The 17,728-nt window shown below is 39.1% G+C and overlaps 1 protein-coding gene across 1 annotated transcript in view; it reads left to right on the top strand.

Annotated features, from left to right (window-relative positions):
* The first annotated feature begins 8,828 nt into the window (after nucleotides 1-8,828).
* dscamb (Down syndrome cell adhesion molecule b) overlaps nucleotides 8,829-17,728 on the top strand; it is a 148,390-nt gene continuing 139,490 nt past the window's right edge. The window contains exon 1 of the mRNA XM_048981463.1: nucleotides 8,829-9,056. Within this exon, the coding sequence (XP_048837420.1) occupies nucleotides 9,014-9,056 (43 nt within the window). The 5' untranslated portion in view covers nucleotides 8,829-9,013. The remainder of the gene's footprint in view (nucleotides 9,057-17,728) is intronic.

Below are 17,728 nucleotides of genomic sequence, written 5' to 3'. Positions count from 1 at the left end.
TTGTTAACGGCTGGCAGATTCAGATTTGCTCGGGGCCTCCGGTTTTGCCGTTTGCAGTCCGTGTCAGGGCTGGGCGAGTGGAGAATGAAGTGCGAAAAGCACGGGAGTTTGCAGAAATACTGCCCAGGACATTTACTGTTGCATAATTCAGGCGGCTGAAGCTATCGATGAAGGCCATCTATGAGCGTCTTAATTATAGGAACAGAACTTTATGTGACACGCCGCTGGCTGCGGATTGACTCAGGGTGGACACTGGTTGGCCAGCTAAGGGCAGAGGACAGGCTGGGGCAGAACATCTAGAAATTATTTAAGGATCCCGTGAGTTGAAATTGAATGAAGAAGTGGATTTAAAGATAATATTACCGGATTGAGTGCCTGCACCTTAAGACTGTTTTGCTTTTCGATGCCTTTGTTTCTGACAAATTTCATCTTCCTCCCATTTTTGCTCTCTATTACGTTGAGTCCCTCAGTGCCCTACTTTATCACTTCAAGGTTGGCAGTAGGTATCATGCTGTGAGGCTAACCACACTGGGTGAGACGTACACGTTAGTGTGAGGGAATAGTTTACATGTCACCAGCCTCAGGAACCATGCTGGGTTTTGCTCTGCCATATGGGTGCCTCGCAATTCAGCTTATGGAGAAATGCTCTGTTGATGTTTACCGTTTGTCAAAAGATATATATATTACAGAAAAGCTGGCATACAAAAATGTGTAAAGAAAATGACAAAGTATTGTATGTATTTTTCCCCATCTCACAGAAAAGGCGAGACGTTCATCTGTGAATAGTGCTGTAGCAAAACCGGCTTTGAGGGAAAGTCAAAACCTTCTGCTCAAGCTTTCACTGAATTCGTGAGTCTGACACCGAACACTAACAGTGACAACACAGGAAGGCTGCATTCCCAGGCACTGCTGCCAGACTCTCTGTCTTTATTTGTTTCAGTCCATTGCTGTGCAGTTGACTCTAGACTTGCCACTTGTTCTACTCATTGAATTAAAGATATATGTAGGCTTGCCAATTATGTGATGGACAATTTAACGTAGACATTTTAAACCATAAAGGTATAACATTAGTGCAAATTTCTTTTATGTATTAGGGGTAAAAATGGAGGCACTTGTGGTACAATAATCAACATGGGCTTTGAACTCCAGAACAAGTGTTTTCAGTTAAACCTTTACTGCAGGCGTAATATTGCTAGCTAATAACTGGCCACAGCGTGTCGGGAATTGCAGGATGTAACAGACTGACGAGTTGCCATTTCCTAGTTTGTGCATCCTTTTGCTCCTTGATCCGCACACGTTCACCCATCCAACAGAAAATTCAATTTCGAAAGCTCTCATTTAAGGTCTGGCGCAAAAAAAAAAAAACTTTGGATGGTCGGCCCCTCCTCGACTCACACGTGGAAGATGGCTGAACAGTGCAGCTCATGTCTATAGAGAGAGCGTTTCTCAGGCTCAGAGGCCTCCTGGAGGCTTGTGGCAGAGGTTCCTTGATCCATCCGAAATGCAGCTGACTAATACTAAATAACCAGCATTGCGCCACTAGTGGTCCGTCTCAGGTACTGCAGCGTGGATCGCTCAGGAATCATGATGCTGTGGCTCTCCACAGACAGGAAAAGAAAAGTTCAAGGAAATGCTTTTACTTCATATTTAATTTTTTTTTCCAGAAAGTTGACTTACTCAGGCTCCCTGTACTTGGACCGGTAACCCATTTCAGGTATAATCCTGCCCAGTGTCCTGTGGTCTAGACCTCTCTCTGCTCACGATAAGTGGTTGGAGTTTGTTTGGAATTTACTCACTTATACAATGGTCTAAAAATATGAATACTCATTATTGCAAACTATAGTGCAGTAGTAATGTGAACTTAGTAAAATCATCCAATCAATCATTTATCTTTTCTTTTAGTTGCATGTCATTTCAGACAAAATATAGGTACCTTTGTGTGCCTTAAATCCTTCTAATGGTCTGAATAATTTGACCCCTGACTAGCATCCCGTTTAGGGTCACTATGGTCAGCAACACTGCATGTTCCTAAGTGCCTCACTTTGACCTGCACCAGTGCAATCCGCAAAACAGCACAGACATCCACACACTTTTATATTAAAAAGTCCCGATATATGGACAGTAGAGGGCTGATTTGTGAAAGGTTGCCTGTTACAAGGACATCAACCCCTAGAGTGAGGATGAGAGTTGAATGCTGAGGAAAGTGGGTCTTGAAGCATGGCTGCCATGGTAACCAGTGCTCTTGGACCACGGTGATTACAATGGTGCCATGATTCTGATTGTCCCGGTCCACTTCCGGCCATTCCTGATCCAACTGTCCCCCAACTAGGGTTTCCGAAGTAGCTTCCGAGCATCATAGTGAAGACTGAACTGCTTTTAAAAAGCTGAGACTAGTACTTTGCTTTTTAATTGAAATGTGTATTGCAACAGTGTGAAATGATATAAAATTACGGTACGAGGTCAGAGAGGTAAACAGATACGATGTGTGGAAACATCTGCTGTCCTCGAAAGCGAATCACAGAAGAGCAGCTGCACCGCCTGTTGCTATGAAGCCACCGTTGCGTGTTCCTCGTGGACAGTGCCATTCACCACAGCCTTCGGCAGAGACGGACCATTCAGATGCGATGGAACACTTGACAAAACAAGAACCCTCAGAGATATTTATAGAGCGGCCATGCGTTCTGATACTGAGTAACCGGGCCTTCGCCATCAAGCAGAGTGGTAACACAAATCTAGCGTGCCATTAAATGTCGAGCGGGGCGAGGACGGCGGGCCTGAAACCAAACACGATGTTATATTTGGGACCAGCCGCACTGTTTGTCCACTAAAGTGTCATTGTTTCAGGCAACAAAGAGGATAATTTTACCAAAGTATAGACCTTTCTATTTCGAGTTAATGGACAGCTTAGCGAGAGGGAATCTGAGACCCAGTGGACATCTGGAAAGATGGCTAGTGAAGTTATTGATGACAGACGGGCCCATATCTTGCTACACAACAGTTTACGAGAGCTGTCAAAACAAGAGGCCTGTCTTCAGGGATTACCTCCCTGGGTCTTGGTGCACATAGGAAGCAAAGGTTACTTATGGAAGCAGGCCAGGCTTTTGGTACTCTGATTGGAGGATCAGATGAAGAGTCGGGACTTCTGCAAAAGTCCTGCAAGTAACATAAACACCTAGTTCCCGTGGCTGAAGGTCTCAGAGGACCGTAGCATATTAGCATCGCCACAACAAGCCAAACAAGTCAAAGAGCGTTTTCACTGATGTAGCTCTACTGATTACTCTGAACCCGATCCATCCTTCCCTGGCAATATTCCACAATGTACAACATGCAGCTTTCGCAATAATATCATTATTTGCTAAATTTAATATATCATGATGCATCAGAATACTTTTAGACCTCGAATGTGAGGCTAGCATGTAGGTTTTTAAGGTCCTTGACCTTCTAGGCAGGGAACACGACTCAATTTTCCCACAGGATGGCCAAATCAGGAATTAGCAGGCATGAGTTGGCCTTAGGGGTTGTTTATCTGATACACTTACCTGTATTTAAGTAATCAGCAGTGCCCCAGTACAGTAAATGAACACTACTATTAAATATGGGCGATGCAGTGTCCTCTATACACATAATTAGAGTTTGTTTACTTGTACAATGGATGAACTTGATGTAGCAGCACTCAACAGTTGGGGTATTTCAGTATGCCTGATGTAGCAGCACTGATCAGTTTGAGGTATTTCAGTATGCCTGATGTAGCAGCACTGATCAGTTTGAGGTATTTCAGTATGCCTGATGTAGCAGCACACTACAGTTTGTGGTATTTCAGTATGCCTGATGTAGCAGCACACTACAGTTTGGGGTATTTCAGTATGCCTGATGTATAAGAACACAACAGTTTGGGGTATTTCAGTATGCCTGATGTAGCAGCATACTACAGTTTGGGGTATTTCAGTATGCCTGATGTAGCACACGCTACAGTTTGGGGTATTACAGTATGCCTAATGTAGCAGCATACTGCAGTATGGGGTATTTTATTATGCCTGATGTAGCAGCACACTACAGTTTGTGGTATTTCAGTATGCCTAATGTAGCAGCATACTACAGTTTGTGGTATTTCAGTATGCCTAATGTAGCAGCATACTACAGTTTGGGGTATTTCATTATGGGTATTTCACATTGTGGGCTGGTTCTTCAACAGCGCATGTGTATGAGTGGCCACTGCCGTGTGCTTGCATTTGCAGGGCTTTGAGTTTGATTTCTGCCCCTTTCCCTGTATGTGGAGTTTATGTATTGTGTTGAATTTCACAATGCACTGCAGTCATATATGAGGTCAGGTTGTTACCTACATGATGCACCTGTTTTCATAGACCCATTGTTCCATAGATACCCAATGCAAACTGTATTGAGTTCACTGCCTGTCTCTAACATGGATTGTTATTAAGCATAGATACTGCGTCAGTGATATATCTGCATCTGTATATGATCAAATTAGCTGGCGGCGCAACAAATTATTAAAAAGCTTATAAACACGACGGAATTCACAATTAACTATAATTAATGCCAATTATGATTTATTGCATTTTACAAAAAACTGAAATTTCCATTTCTGTGTATAGCATTTACGTTCTATCATAATAATTGTAATATATAATATTTGATTCACAGAAAAAAAAAAGAATTTAAAATTGCCTAACAAAAACAGGAAATTCAGGCCCTTTATTCCTGGTATTAATCTGCCGCGGTGATGTGTTTGCACTTGATGCTGTCTTCATATTTGTTTGCCGTCAAACATGCACGGGTGTGTCCATGTGTAAAGGACTCAGAAGACACGCCTGACCGTTGAGCAGGACAGAAGGAGAAAGAAGGAGTTTGTAACAGTATAAGCACAAAATTAAAATATTTAATTTTATTCCATAATAGATCAAGGCTCCGTTCATCCATGTTCATAAATACTTTGTGTACTTGATCCAACTGCAGTATTCTACCACAATTTGTGAGTTTTGAACAATTTCAGAAATTATTATTCATATAACAACTGGTAGGGTAGTGATGTTTGTTTGAAATAGTATGATATTTACAGGACGGCCATTCTGCTATGTTGTCCGAAGAGGATTTTGACTTAATAAATTCTAAGATGGCCAATGATGTGGGATTATCATAGAAAGGAGATTAAGAATGTGCAGGTCACGTTCTGTGTGAGGTTGGCAGCAGAAAAAACTCATATTATAAACGATATATCTGAATTATGTTTTAATAAATAAATATTCAAAACATCACAGATTTACACTTTCTTGATCATATCAACATTGACTTAGATAGTCAGGAAAAGATGTCAGAGACATGCTTCATAAAGACAAAATCATATATAATATCACATAAAAATATCACTAGATCATATTAGCACAAGCTTAATTCTGACACACTTTATATTTATGTCCATGATTCATTGTGAATATTGTGGAGTCTGAAGGCAAAAAGAAGTGTTTCCTTGTCTGTTCAGGGTGCTGTGACCCTGTAGATACAGTATCGGTGGATAGGAATGGGTGTTTTTATAAGACCAGAAGCTTGGAGTAATGGCAGATGCTTTGCATTGTGTCCTGTCATTTTTACAGAATAACTAAACCTGACCTTATTGAGGTATAGGGGTTTGAATCAGTTTGTACTGTTGACTAGAACCACCTCAGTCAGTTCAGCCCGATGAGGGTTCAGAGTGATCCATTTGGAGACCGACTCACAGTCACCTCAAGTCTTTTTCACCTTGACCTAATAGCCTTAACAGATGATGTTTTCAACTATGGGAAACAGCTTCTGTTTTTTCCATACATGTACTGGTCACGACATCACAGGAAAATCCTGGCTATGATTATTACTATTATTTATAATGTATTTCTGCTAAAGAGTGATTACACCTGCTTTGATTGTCGCTAAATACATCCGCGGGTGTCACAACGATATCATATGGAAACACTGGCATCAGCCCCCGCTTTACAATAAACAGACATGTGGGAAGTACTTGCTTTGAAGTTACTTGAATGCCACCAAAATATTATTATTAGGGCAGATATTTGATTCCTTAGTTTCTGTCTGTCAGTTTCACAAAGTGACCTGGGAGGTTTCCGTCCGTAACACTGGACGGACAACAAAAAAACATGCTATGTTTTATTGTACACACAAAATGTCAAAATTGCTCAAAAAAAGACCATTGACAAATAGAATTGTGCACTGGAGTATCCAATTATAGAGTCCTCTTGGGAAAACAAGTGCTGAATACTTAATCTTGTAACCTTAATAGGCACATCTTCCTTTGTTAAACAGTGTTGTCTGTTTTAATAAAACTTAACAACCTCTTGAGAACCAAAACAATATATGGGAAAAGAAAAAAAAATCTTAACAAGGAAACACGTGATATAGACTTATAAGATATAAACTTAAGATAATTTATTAATAAACAAATTTCAATTGGTCCCTTAAATTCACTTTTTATTGCTTGGGTAAGGATTCCAGATTATTTCCTTCATCTCGTATCATCGATGAATTATACCTGAATGACAGGCTTCTTGCAGGGAAGACAAAATGTCGCTTGTTAGGTTTGGTATTCATTAAATGGTTTCTTATAATGACATTATAAATGCTGTTAGAATAGTTCTTGCAAGGCTGTAGTCTCCCAGCACAACAGGCAGAGCACTGCTGCTCGCTGATAACCAGGAAGGGGAGATTAAAGAAAACAGAAAAAATATATATATCAATTAATTTGAGGCAAACGTAGGTTTCTCACTTCTAATTAAAAACACTTGATTTTATTGGCTTAAAATAATCTGGAGATATAATGTTCTCTCTGTGCTATTGTTCCACTGCTCTGATTATTGTAGATGAGGCTAGAAGAAGTCGTAAGTCTGCCTGGGTAGCTGCAGGCAGCCAGTGTGACAGGTCTGCTGTTCTCTGTGCAAAATGGAGGCCAAATGTCTTCTCTGGATGTGCATCTACATTGTTTCCATGTCATGTTTCGATTTTATGCCGTAATTTACATCTTTATGACCATGAATCTGTTCAGTATCAGTTTGATCTTATATAATGTGCGAAAACTACATGCATACACAACCTCACGTGTGTGTGTGTGTATATATATATATATATATTTAGTGTGTGTGTGCGCGCGCGTGCGTATCAATGATAAATATACATACGGTGAAACCGTTTTCATAAAGGAATGTAATTAAAAGGAACAAACGCAACGAAATATTTGCGCCATATTTATTGACAGGAAATTTTAGTTCGCATTGATTTAAGCAGGCCTATAGATTTATTATGTGTAGGTCCTTTTGCTTTGCCAGCAAAGATGTCGCCCGTAATCTCCATTTTAATAATAAATCATATCGGTTCAGGTTTGTCATTTTAAGTACGCTGCCACTTAAATTTCGATACTACATTTTTCCTGAGCGTCGTTTCCTATGTAAAATAATATGTATATATATGAAAACAGTACTGAGCGGTGCAGCTGCAGAATGACCTGTACGTATGCATTAAATTCATGTTATCCAATAGCTGCATGATTGCGATATTTAATACGTTATTCGTTTACTCCATTCATTTTTGTTTCGATAATGATATTAAATATCACTATTATTTTTATTAGATATTTCATACAGCTGTCTGACGTACAGGTAGTATAAAGCGGCTGACATAATCGCCTTCATGTGCCCTTGCTACATAGGAGGCCGTTGCTCCGATTTGTCAAGGTCAATCCATGAACTAAAGCGTCAGAAAACACAGCATGTCCTGCAGGTCATAAAACAAACATGTGAACTAAGGGCCAAATAATTTACCCGGTAACCATTCTCTGCACTGTCACTGCGTTGCACGGTTTTCACCTGAACGTACATGTTTGTACGAAACAGCAGGGCCTCGATTAAATAATTTTAAACACACGATTCATTTTTATAAGTATATCCATACACGGATATATGTTTTATTACTATTATTATTATTTATTTACTGCCGTTAAGTGTTCGATATCAAACTGCAGATTTTTGCTGCTGTGTCTAAAAGCGTCTCTGCGGCGTCGCACCGACAGAGCGCCGCTGCACCTTTAAGGCAATGAAGAATTAAAGCGGCTGCAGAAGCGGAGCAGAGGGCTATTCTGTAATGCTGTGAGGCAGAGAGGGTTAGCGCAGGGACCGGTGTGATTAAAACAGCAGTGGGAAGATGCGTCTGCTGGCTGCCTGCTGCTTGGGGAGAGGCGGCGAAGAGCTTCTGAGTTTGGAGCCTAAGAATCATTTCTGCCGCTAACCGTCCGGACTTGAATTCAGTTCTTATCGGGACCGTCTACAGTGTTTATTTTGCCCTGTTATCCCCTGCTGTTTACTTGCCGAATTGTTTTATTTGAATTTTTCTAATTTTTCTTTTTTTTGGTATCCATTCAGTGTTTTCTTCCTTCCTCCGTATTCCCACCTGTATGTTTTCGTATGGACCTGCTTTTCAGCCTCTGCTCTGACTCAGCATCACACCTGGGCTGAATTTCTGGCGAGCAATCCTCCTCCCGTCTTGCATCTCCTAACCACCACCCCCCCCCCCCAAAAAAAAAGAGGAAAAGCGGTGCAGCGAGGGGAGGGGAGGAGGGGAGGGGGGTGTGTGTGTGAGAGAAGGAAACCTGGAGATGCGTTGAGTCGGATCACACAGCTTTAACGAAGACAATCAGAGAAGCGCACACATCCTTCAAGCGCAGAGAGAGAGAGAGAGAGAGAGAGAGAGAGAGAGGGAGGGAGAGAGAGTGATAGAGAAAGAGGAGGAGAGAGAGTGAGAGAGAGAGGGAGGGAGGGAGGGAGGGAGAGTATAGAGCGAGAAAGGAGGGGACAGAAAGACAGCGAACACCGCCACTGAAAAGCTGGACTGATTTTCCTATAGCCAACAGCTTTGTAACATTTGCTATTGAGAAAACAGAAGAAAAATAAAGGAAACTAAGGGAGAAAGTGCACAGAGTAAGAAGAAAAAAGCATAGCTGGGGGATTTAAAGGAGCGGGGCATGTGGATATTGGCTATTATCTTTTTCCACAGCATCTTGAATGGTGAGTTATATCATTCATTCATTTCAAAGTTAATACATTTAACTATACCAATGTGCAATTGTAAACACATTTCCCTTTGCCCGAGGGAAGAAGATAGGGAGTAGTGACTTGCAAATTACAACATTTTACTGTCGGTGTCGTTTGTCACCTGAGTGAGGGAGAGGGCAGAGCGAGCAAAGCTGGAATTGCGCCGCAATCATTTAAATCTAGCTTACCTAGTCACATCTTCGGGCTTAACTGCGTCCAACTACACGCGCTCCTTATTTAATATACTAGCTCATATTACGTTTCATTAGCTTGCTACAATGATCGATTACGGCTATATCGTGTAGTATTTTTATTGCACTGGAGATAATTGTTATTATCATGATTATTATTTTGCATTTTGTTAAGTGGCTTATAACTGTTTTTTTTTATTTTTCCCCCCAAGTATCATAGGTTCACATTTATGCTACACATTTTATCGAGTTTAATTTCTGTCCATTCCTATGATGGTTTTGTAGCAGCAAACCATTTACGTGGAGATTTGCATATACATTTCCTTTACGGCCATCCCAACCCCCTACCTTATCGATGTAAATGTAAAGTTCAGAACACAGATAAGAAACAGCCGTTTTTATAAATGTGTGCAATTATATTTTTTTTTAAAAAGTGATCAATTTTGTGTGCAGGGATTTTGAAATACTAATGACAAAATAATCATTATTCTTACTCCCGGTAACTGAATCACAAATGTTTAAAATTTAACGACACCAGAAATTTCTATATATGTGTCATTCAGTAATATGCACATATATATGTATTTTCATATGAAAAAAAATCTAACCTTTTATAATATTTTATGTAATATTTGTGCATATTAATATGTTAAATTTATATATGTGATTATATGAATGCATGTGGATATATGTCACAAATAACTGCAAGTAAAAAATACATTTGAAATATATAATTAGATAATTCAGCAGAAACTATTTGGTAAAACAAGCATTCTCAAAAACCTATGCAATGTGTAATATTGGAGGTAAATGATTTTAAGAGCTTATTGAGATTAATGTCCTGTGCAATTACCTTTGTGGGACTATATACACCATTAAGGATGCCTAAATTATGAGAGAAAGAAGGCTGTCCATTTTAACCTAGTCAAAAAACCCATTTTACAACAACCCTGAAAATGCTTGCGTGAAGGGAGAAAAAAGGTAAAAACCAAAAATATCTAATATTTTGCAAACTTTTTTTCCATGAGGAGAGATGGTTGTGCCGACAGTTGACAATATGAGCCTTCGTGGGTAGAATTTGCATTTAGACGTAGGAAAATGGCAGAATATGAGGTGAGGTTACTGTGACCATGGAGGGGTTGGGTGTGTACGCAAGGCGGGGTGAAGGATGAAATGGAGTGCGGGGAGAGAAAACAGGACCATTTGTAGCATCCCCGGTAAAAAAGAAGACAAATGGACAGGATTTGGGGCATATATTGCATTCAAAATTGGGACCAAAGCCAGTGTCACTGGGGATGGAGGAATGGTTACGTCGATACTCCAAGAAATGGAGCAAATATTTAAATAAATGGAAGGTAGAGACAGGCAGAGTTAAACGCATTTTCCGGAATATTGATTGGCCGTCAAATCTAATTAATGGGAATGTGATGGAAAGGGAGGCCTGTCTAAAAATACGCTCTCCGCTTTTTGCGTTCTTAATTGCTGGCAAAAACAAAAACATTTTGATAACATTTTGCGAGCAGGTCTAGTTATTTATTTATTTGTTTTGGTGCTTAGGTAATCCTCAGATGGTGGATTTCGTTATAAAGATGTACCTTTTCGAAGCACGTTGAGTGTCTCCTTCGTATCTGCCTTTGAAAAGCATTTAAAATAATATCCGTTGATTTTCATTTACATGTGGCAGTTTGATGGGCTGACTTTTAAAGCCTTTGTCCATTTGCATAGGGACTACAGTTTCTTCTGAAACGAAAAGCCGCTTAATCATGATAATAGATATCTATACCGAAGGTCCCCCGGAAGAGGACATTATCCAACTGCTTATTTACTCATAAGGCTGCACAATTTTTTACCACCAGAGAAACTGTGAGGATAAAATCCTAAATGCAACTGGAATTTGGTGGATTTTTCTCCTAACAGCCAATCAATACCCATATTTCTATTTTATATGCAGACTGGAGGCAATTCACTTCTAGCGCGTTTTTTCTTTTTTCCTGGTATTGTTCACAGCGCTCACTGCTGTTGTCGGTATAAACAACTCTTCAGTAAAATGCCACCCTCTTTTCTTCACTGGAAGACGGAGGTTCTGGAAAATTCGAGCTTTTAGAGTTAGGTTTAGCAGAAGCACCTTGGTCTGTCTCTATGGTAACCCCTATAATAAGTGTCATCGTCATTGACTCGGGTCCAGCAAAGCCACACTACGCACAGGAGACCCGGAAGTACAACACACAAAACCGCCAACTTCATTTTTATTGTGTGCATATCATTAACAGACACATTTTAAAAGCAATTAATAAATGACTGCATGCAGCTGATAAAGTTGAATGCCAAAGGAAACGCAGCATTTTTTAAGTGTAAACGCTCTACATTGGGTCACCAATCCTTAGTCTTGATGCTGATTTGATTTTTTTTTTGTTTAAAAAACATTAGGTTACAGGTTTGTTTCATTTTTGGCATATTATCAAATTGCACTGCAATTTCTCTAATCACATCTAAAAAGAATTATATGAATTTTAACATAGCCGTCAAAAATTAATGCACAATGAAAAATAAAGTAATATGAGTTATTTTGTTGTATTGTAACTATTAATTGTTGAATGGGACTCCATCATATTAAGATAGTTATCCACATTAGAGAATGTCCATTTGGTTTGTTTGGTGTGTTACCTTCCAGAATATCATGTGACATTAATTATAAGCATTGCTTCAGTGATTGTGAAACTCTGGCAATTGTGTAAATGCAATGGGAAATTTAGCTTTTTTGTCATGAAAAAATATTTAATTTTCCTTGAAATAAAACAGACTTGGTGTATATTTTAGCTTTTAAAATGACCTTTTATTACCTAATTATTGAAGTGGAGTTCATTGTGTCTTTTTGTGCACATTGTAAATTAACATTAACAGCAGGTTGGAAAGAAATATTTAAGGAAACAAAAATAGCATGAATATTTAAAAAACAGATTGAGTGTAAAGCATAATAGATATTTTAATGTATTACTGATGTACAGCTGGAATGCAATTTCTCTGCACGGTAATACATGTCGTTATATTTTAATTTATGATTTTACTTTTTGTTTTCTCATTTTATAATTTCTGTATATAGTCAGACGTTATATTAGCTGCTTGTGTTTGCTGTCGCGTCTGTGGCCTTTGATTAAAATACAAACGTAATTATGACAACAGATATATTATTGGGCAGATAGATTGGGAAGCAGGTTTAATGCTGTTTTGTTGAGATGCCTGGGGGCAAATCTGACTCAAGCTCAATTGGGCACTAATAAGCTCTTCAAATATATAGCACGGCTGCTTACGCTACAGTTAACGTCACATGCTGAGGAAAATGGCTGGAAGACGAGTTGTAGACCCAGAAGGGGAAAAGGTTCGTCTTAACTTTAGCATAGAAGCATCTGAGCACAGAAAAGGCCTGTATAATTTTCTCCTGGCTCGTGTCGATTTATGCAAATTGTCACATTGTGAATAAAGGCTCCTTCTTAGATAAACCTGCAGAACTTTCCTGAGGTACATTATGTGCTAGATCCTTCAGCTAAGTGTGGTTAACATACATTTCCATGGACTGGCCCCAGAAATGAACCCAGTTAAGATTCCTGAGAGAGAGAGAGAGAGAGAGAGAGAGAGAGAGAGAGAGAGGAAAAAAAAGGTTTCAATTAAAGAAACAGTTTTTGCTCAACAGTAAGTTAATCTATCGTGGGGAATTAACATGACATACTGATTAGAGTGCCATCTGTCTGCATTGCGAGATACACAGTGATGACTGTGGTCCTTGACATCTGAGTATCTGTTTAAGTCTATTTTTATTCGGCTGTAGTTATCACACCACTTAGGTGGCCCAAGGAGAAAATAAGACGAAAATCAATATCATTGCAGAATGTGGTGGATGAGCCTATTTTTTGGCTGGTCGAAGTAACGATACAACAGAGAGACAACAGGGACTTGGATTGGTTTACCGTAGCATCTGCCTGGTAAAAAGCCCTCGATATCTCTTTCCATTCGTGAAGATGTTTGAGGCTCTGTCTGGAAAGGTGTTCAGAGGAACACAGGGCTTTCTCCTCCATGCTACCCAGGATGACCTGATCTCAAATTGTGAGAATTCTACCCCCAATTGCGTGGAATCAAAGGCAAACAATCGTCAACAGCATGGCACGGCACTACAACGTCTTCGCTTTCATTAAAAGATTTTATCCAAATCCCTGATCTTGTCAGAGAAATGTTGTCTTATTGAATTAGGATTGTGTTTTGAGTGCATTCTTGTGTTCAGAAAATGTTCACAGATCAGTTTAAAAATGTGATAATAGTTTAAGCGAGCAATCGGATGCTATGTGTAATATAGTTAACCTAAAGTTTGTTTCCACTAAAATAACTGCTAGTCATACAATACACAAGATGAGTATCTCATTAAAAGTAAGTGTTGGGTTTCTTTAGCGCTGACTTTTCCTTTTGATGCTATACTGTAATCTTATGAGACTCTTTTCAAAGGTGATTCGAAAGGTCAGGTCCTACTTAAATGTGTTTGACACATGTTAAAATGTTTTTTGGATATACATTTTACAAGCCTGTTAGAGTGGGATTAGAGATTTGCATGACCGCAGTTTTCTCTGCTGTGTTTGGTGGATAAACATTTGATGATATTTTCTTTTTTGTATGTTTGCAACGTCACAGACATTTTTCCAGAGAAAAAATTCTTCTTCATAGCCTGAAGTCAGTCTTCCATTTTGTATTTTTCTTGGTTGATATCAACTCGAATTTTGATTTAACAAAGGGAATGAATTGGTATTTTTCCCCGAAAATTGAGTGAGATTGATTATGAATTCAAAACCTTAGATGTTTAATTAGTTTTTTGGATATCCGCAGATAAGATTAATGAAGCTGAAATGCCAGTTGAAGACCTGGTCTCATGGAAATATTCTACTCTGGCAGTTTTTATTTCAAACATATTACATGTATTTGTATCATATTAAAATAGGACACATACAGAAATTCAGCTAAAAATATAAGAAACTCCTAAACATATTTTAAATTGGGTTTTCTGGGATTGCTTTGGATTTCAGAGTGATCTTCCCAGTCTCTTTTTTTTTAATAGGAACTGAATTGGAAGAATAAAATATCCTTCACAAATTTTCTCTAGTTATATTTTCTTACCCTGTATTTGCAAGTAGATTGTAAAGATGCAGAGTGCTGTATATCCAAAACGTTTTATTACTTGGATTTGGGATGTGACATTTTATGGGAGTTCAGTGTTTTCCATTGATTAATGCTGGACAGTGAAATTACATGACGGCAATAATGTAGCATGAAAGGCTGAAATGTTCAACAGAAAAAAGATAAAAAATGGTTTCACTGATCGAGTCACTGAAAGGTAAAGTTCTCTGTACCCTGCTGTGTGGCGGAACTCACTCTGGTTTCTTTGTTTTTCGCTATTTATTTATGTGGGTGCTAGTTGTTAGCGTTTTTGCTGCGGATTCAAACAAGGGTCTGCCATTTTGTCACTCAGACCTCAGCAAGTAAAAAAAAAAAAAATGACTGCCATGTTTGGAGGTCGTGTCTAGGACAGCAGTGAATAAACCAGAATCCTTGCGAGATGGTGCCTTTTAACATACGTGTTTCAGCTCACATGGCAACCACTGAGTATATTTCCCCCCAGCACTATTCCGGACAAACACATACTGTTGCTGTAGTTACTGCATGGAGGGGAGGGGGTGACTGGGACATGATCTGAAGTAATATGTTTGTTTAAACAACAGTAACCAGAAAATCCGATGCCTTTTGTGAAATAAAAATTTCTGCTACAACATAATAAACATTATAAGTGTTATTGGTTAAAAAAATAGGCTTTATTTTGCAGTCAGTTCATAATATATTTAAGTGATATTTTCAGCATGGTAGTTAATTCATGCAATATTGGCAATATTTATTATTATGTATGGTAAATAAAAATGTAAAAATACCTCGATGCTGATTAGCCATTCTACCTCGAAATCCAATTTTGAAACTGGGCTGTATAATTATGTTATAATGGCAGGTCTTTTCTTCCCTCTCGTGAACCTTATATGAAATAATTAGCCCTGGTTCATGATGGAAACATAATCAGATATAAAATAATCTCCTCAAAAATAAATAACGGCAACCAAAAATGTGATCAAAATTATTCGAGAGGGAAAGAAAGTAGACAAAAAAAAAAAACAAAGCGATATTTTGCAGTGCGTGTGAAGTGTGCGCTTTGCAGGAAGGTTAGGGTCGGCCTGCCATGATCTCTCCCCTCTTTACCTGGGCACTCTTCAGTCTTCTTTTAGAGAGAATTTTTGCAGATGCACTCAATGGCTGTTATTCTAAGGAATCGGTGCTAATGTGTAATAATGGCCGCCCTGATTCATTCACACGTCCCTCCTGTATAATGAACTTACTCAACAAAGATTTTGAGCTGCAATCTAGCGGTCTAATTAGCAGTTAGGTATGGAAAAATGAGGTAAGTTCCCGCGGACATAAAAATTAATTACAAATCAGGATATGAATGTTCTTGGATCCTGCTGAATAAGTCTAATTGCATGTACTGTATGCTAATGGATCGTGCGTCGAAATGCTAACTGTGTCATTTGGCTTATGCCAAAAAGTGCTTTCAGCTTCAGCTACCGGTGTCTCACGAAACTCAAGTGTGGCACGACGAGGACAACAAGCAAAAATATGACATGATTTTCTAAAAATGATCATTTGATGTTTCCATTTTTGTTCTGTAAGTTGGATATTTTTAGTTTTTAAAACTATAATTGCAAAATTGCGATCACTATGCTACTGCCGCAACTGCTTCTAAAATAATATTTATACACGGTGATTTTTTCCCCCCATTTTTTTTGCAAAGATGTGCATTAAATCCATCTATCCATCCACCCTCCGAATGCTTATTCTGTATATGGCTGTATTGGAGGCCTGGAGCCAATCCCAGGCAACAGAGGGCACAAGGTAGAAGGATGTTTGCCAATCCATCGCAGGGCACATAAATATGCACACACTACAAGCAGTTTTCAGATACCAATTAGCTGAACCACATGTCTTTGGACTGTGGGAGGAAACTGGTGCAACTGTAGGTAACCCATGTGATGCAAGGAGAGCCCAAACAAAGAGGAGCAGAGTTGGCATTTGGCCCCTCAACCCTGGAAGTGAGGTAACAGTCCATTATATTATTGTTATTATTATTATTATTAGGTGGGACTAACCAATGAGATGTCTTGGTTCCACCTCTTCTAGTTGCTTTGACCCACCTCCTCTACAATCTGATTGGATTTCTCTCTGAACCAATCATTTCTCTTTCTGCCCTCAGAACATTTTTGTAAAACATTATGTAAACCTCCCATGAGCAAGACACGTTCCTGTGTATTAGTTGATACAATGTGTTATTTTCTTGATATTACATCAATTGAAATACTGGTAGCAATTGTAAAATTAACAGGGTAGGTTAGAAGGGAGTATCACTGAAATTTGTATGTTTTATATGTTGCTCCTCATATTTAGTGTTGTGGGAATCTAGAGAAATAATGTGTTTGCTTGGTTTTGACATGTGGCCTTGAGTGGTTTTGAGTTGTGTACGGTTTCTAGGGAGTATTTCACCACCATTCTGACTGCTGTTTTCAAAAGCAGCAAAGATTCTAGAGAAATTGAAGATTCACAACCGAAAAAAGGGTAGCGGGCATCTTCTGTTTTGATGCATGACGGGAAGTTAAATCAGTGGCCAAAAATTAACTAAACGTCATTTGCGCAACATGACATTTACTTAGCAAAATTGCAAAAACACTTCAGTATCTTCATTGTTTTATTATATGTTCTATTGTCTTGCTTGTCTTTGATTTGGAAATTTAGCTACAAATCAAGTGTAGGCTGGTTGATACATTTTTTTTTTTCGATAATATAAAAATGCATTTGGGAAGCTGAAGCATATGGGATACAGGTGAAGGCCAGGGGCTGGTGTGAGAAGACCATGACAAAGCATTTCTATGTGCGAGAAATGCAGGGAGTTCCTGAGGAGCCTACAAAGCTGACAAAGGAACACCTCGCCACACGTGTCGTGAAATTTGCAAACGGTTATCAGCATTTTTAACACTTTCTGCATCTGCTAGGAACCACGATGTGCCTACATTGAGAATCTGTTGTTTTTTTTTTTTTTCTACATTCCCGCCGCTGTCGACACACAGTTGATGTAACTGAGCTACTGTGAGTCACATGATTCAGTGCATCGAGGGGAGGGGCCAACGATCACAGGTAGGGTTTGTGTGCATTTGGGTTGATATGTCAGAAGTTAGACGACCATCCTCATTTTCTGAGACGGATGTAGTAGAGACTGAGGCAGGTTTGGGCCGTCATTTAAAACAGGGAAGGACAAAGGTCCGGAGAACGAGGAAGGGGCTCTATGCGCTCGGACCATATCTGTCCTTACAGGGGGGTGTGAGTTGG

This window comes from Brienomyrus brachyistius, chromosome 17 (genome assembly GCF_023856365.1).
Source record: "Brienomyrus brachyistius isolate T26 chromosome 17, BBRACH_0.4, whole genome shotgun sequence".
NCBI lineage: Eukaryota > Metazoa > Chordata > Actinopteri > Osteoglossiformes > Mormyridae > Brienomyrus > Brienomyrus brachyistius.
The sequence above is the reverse complement of the archived record's forward strand: the minus strand, read 5'-3'. Positions and strand labels throughout refer to the sequence as shown.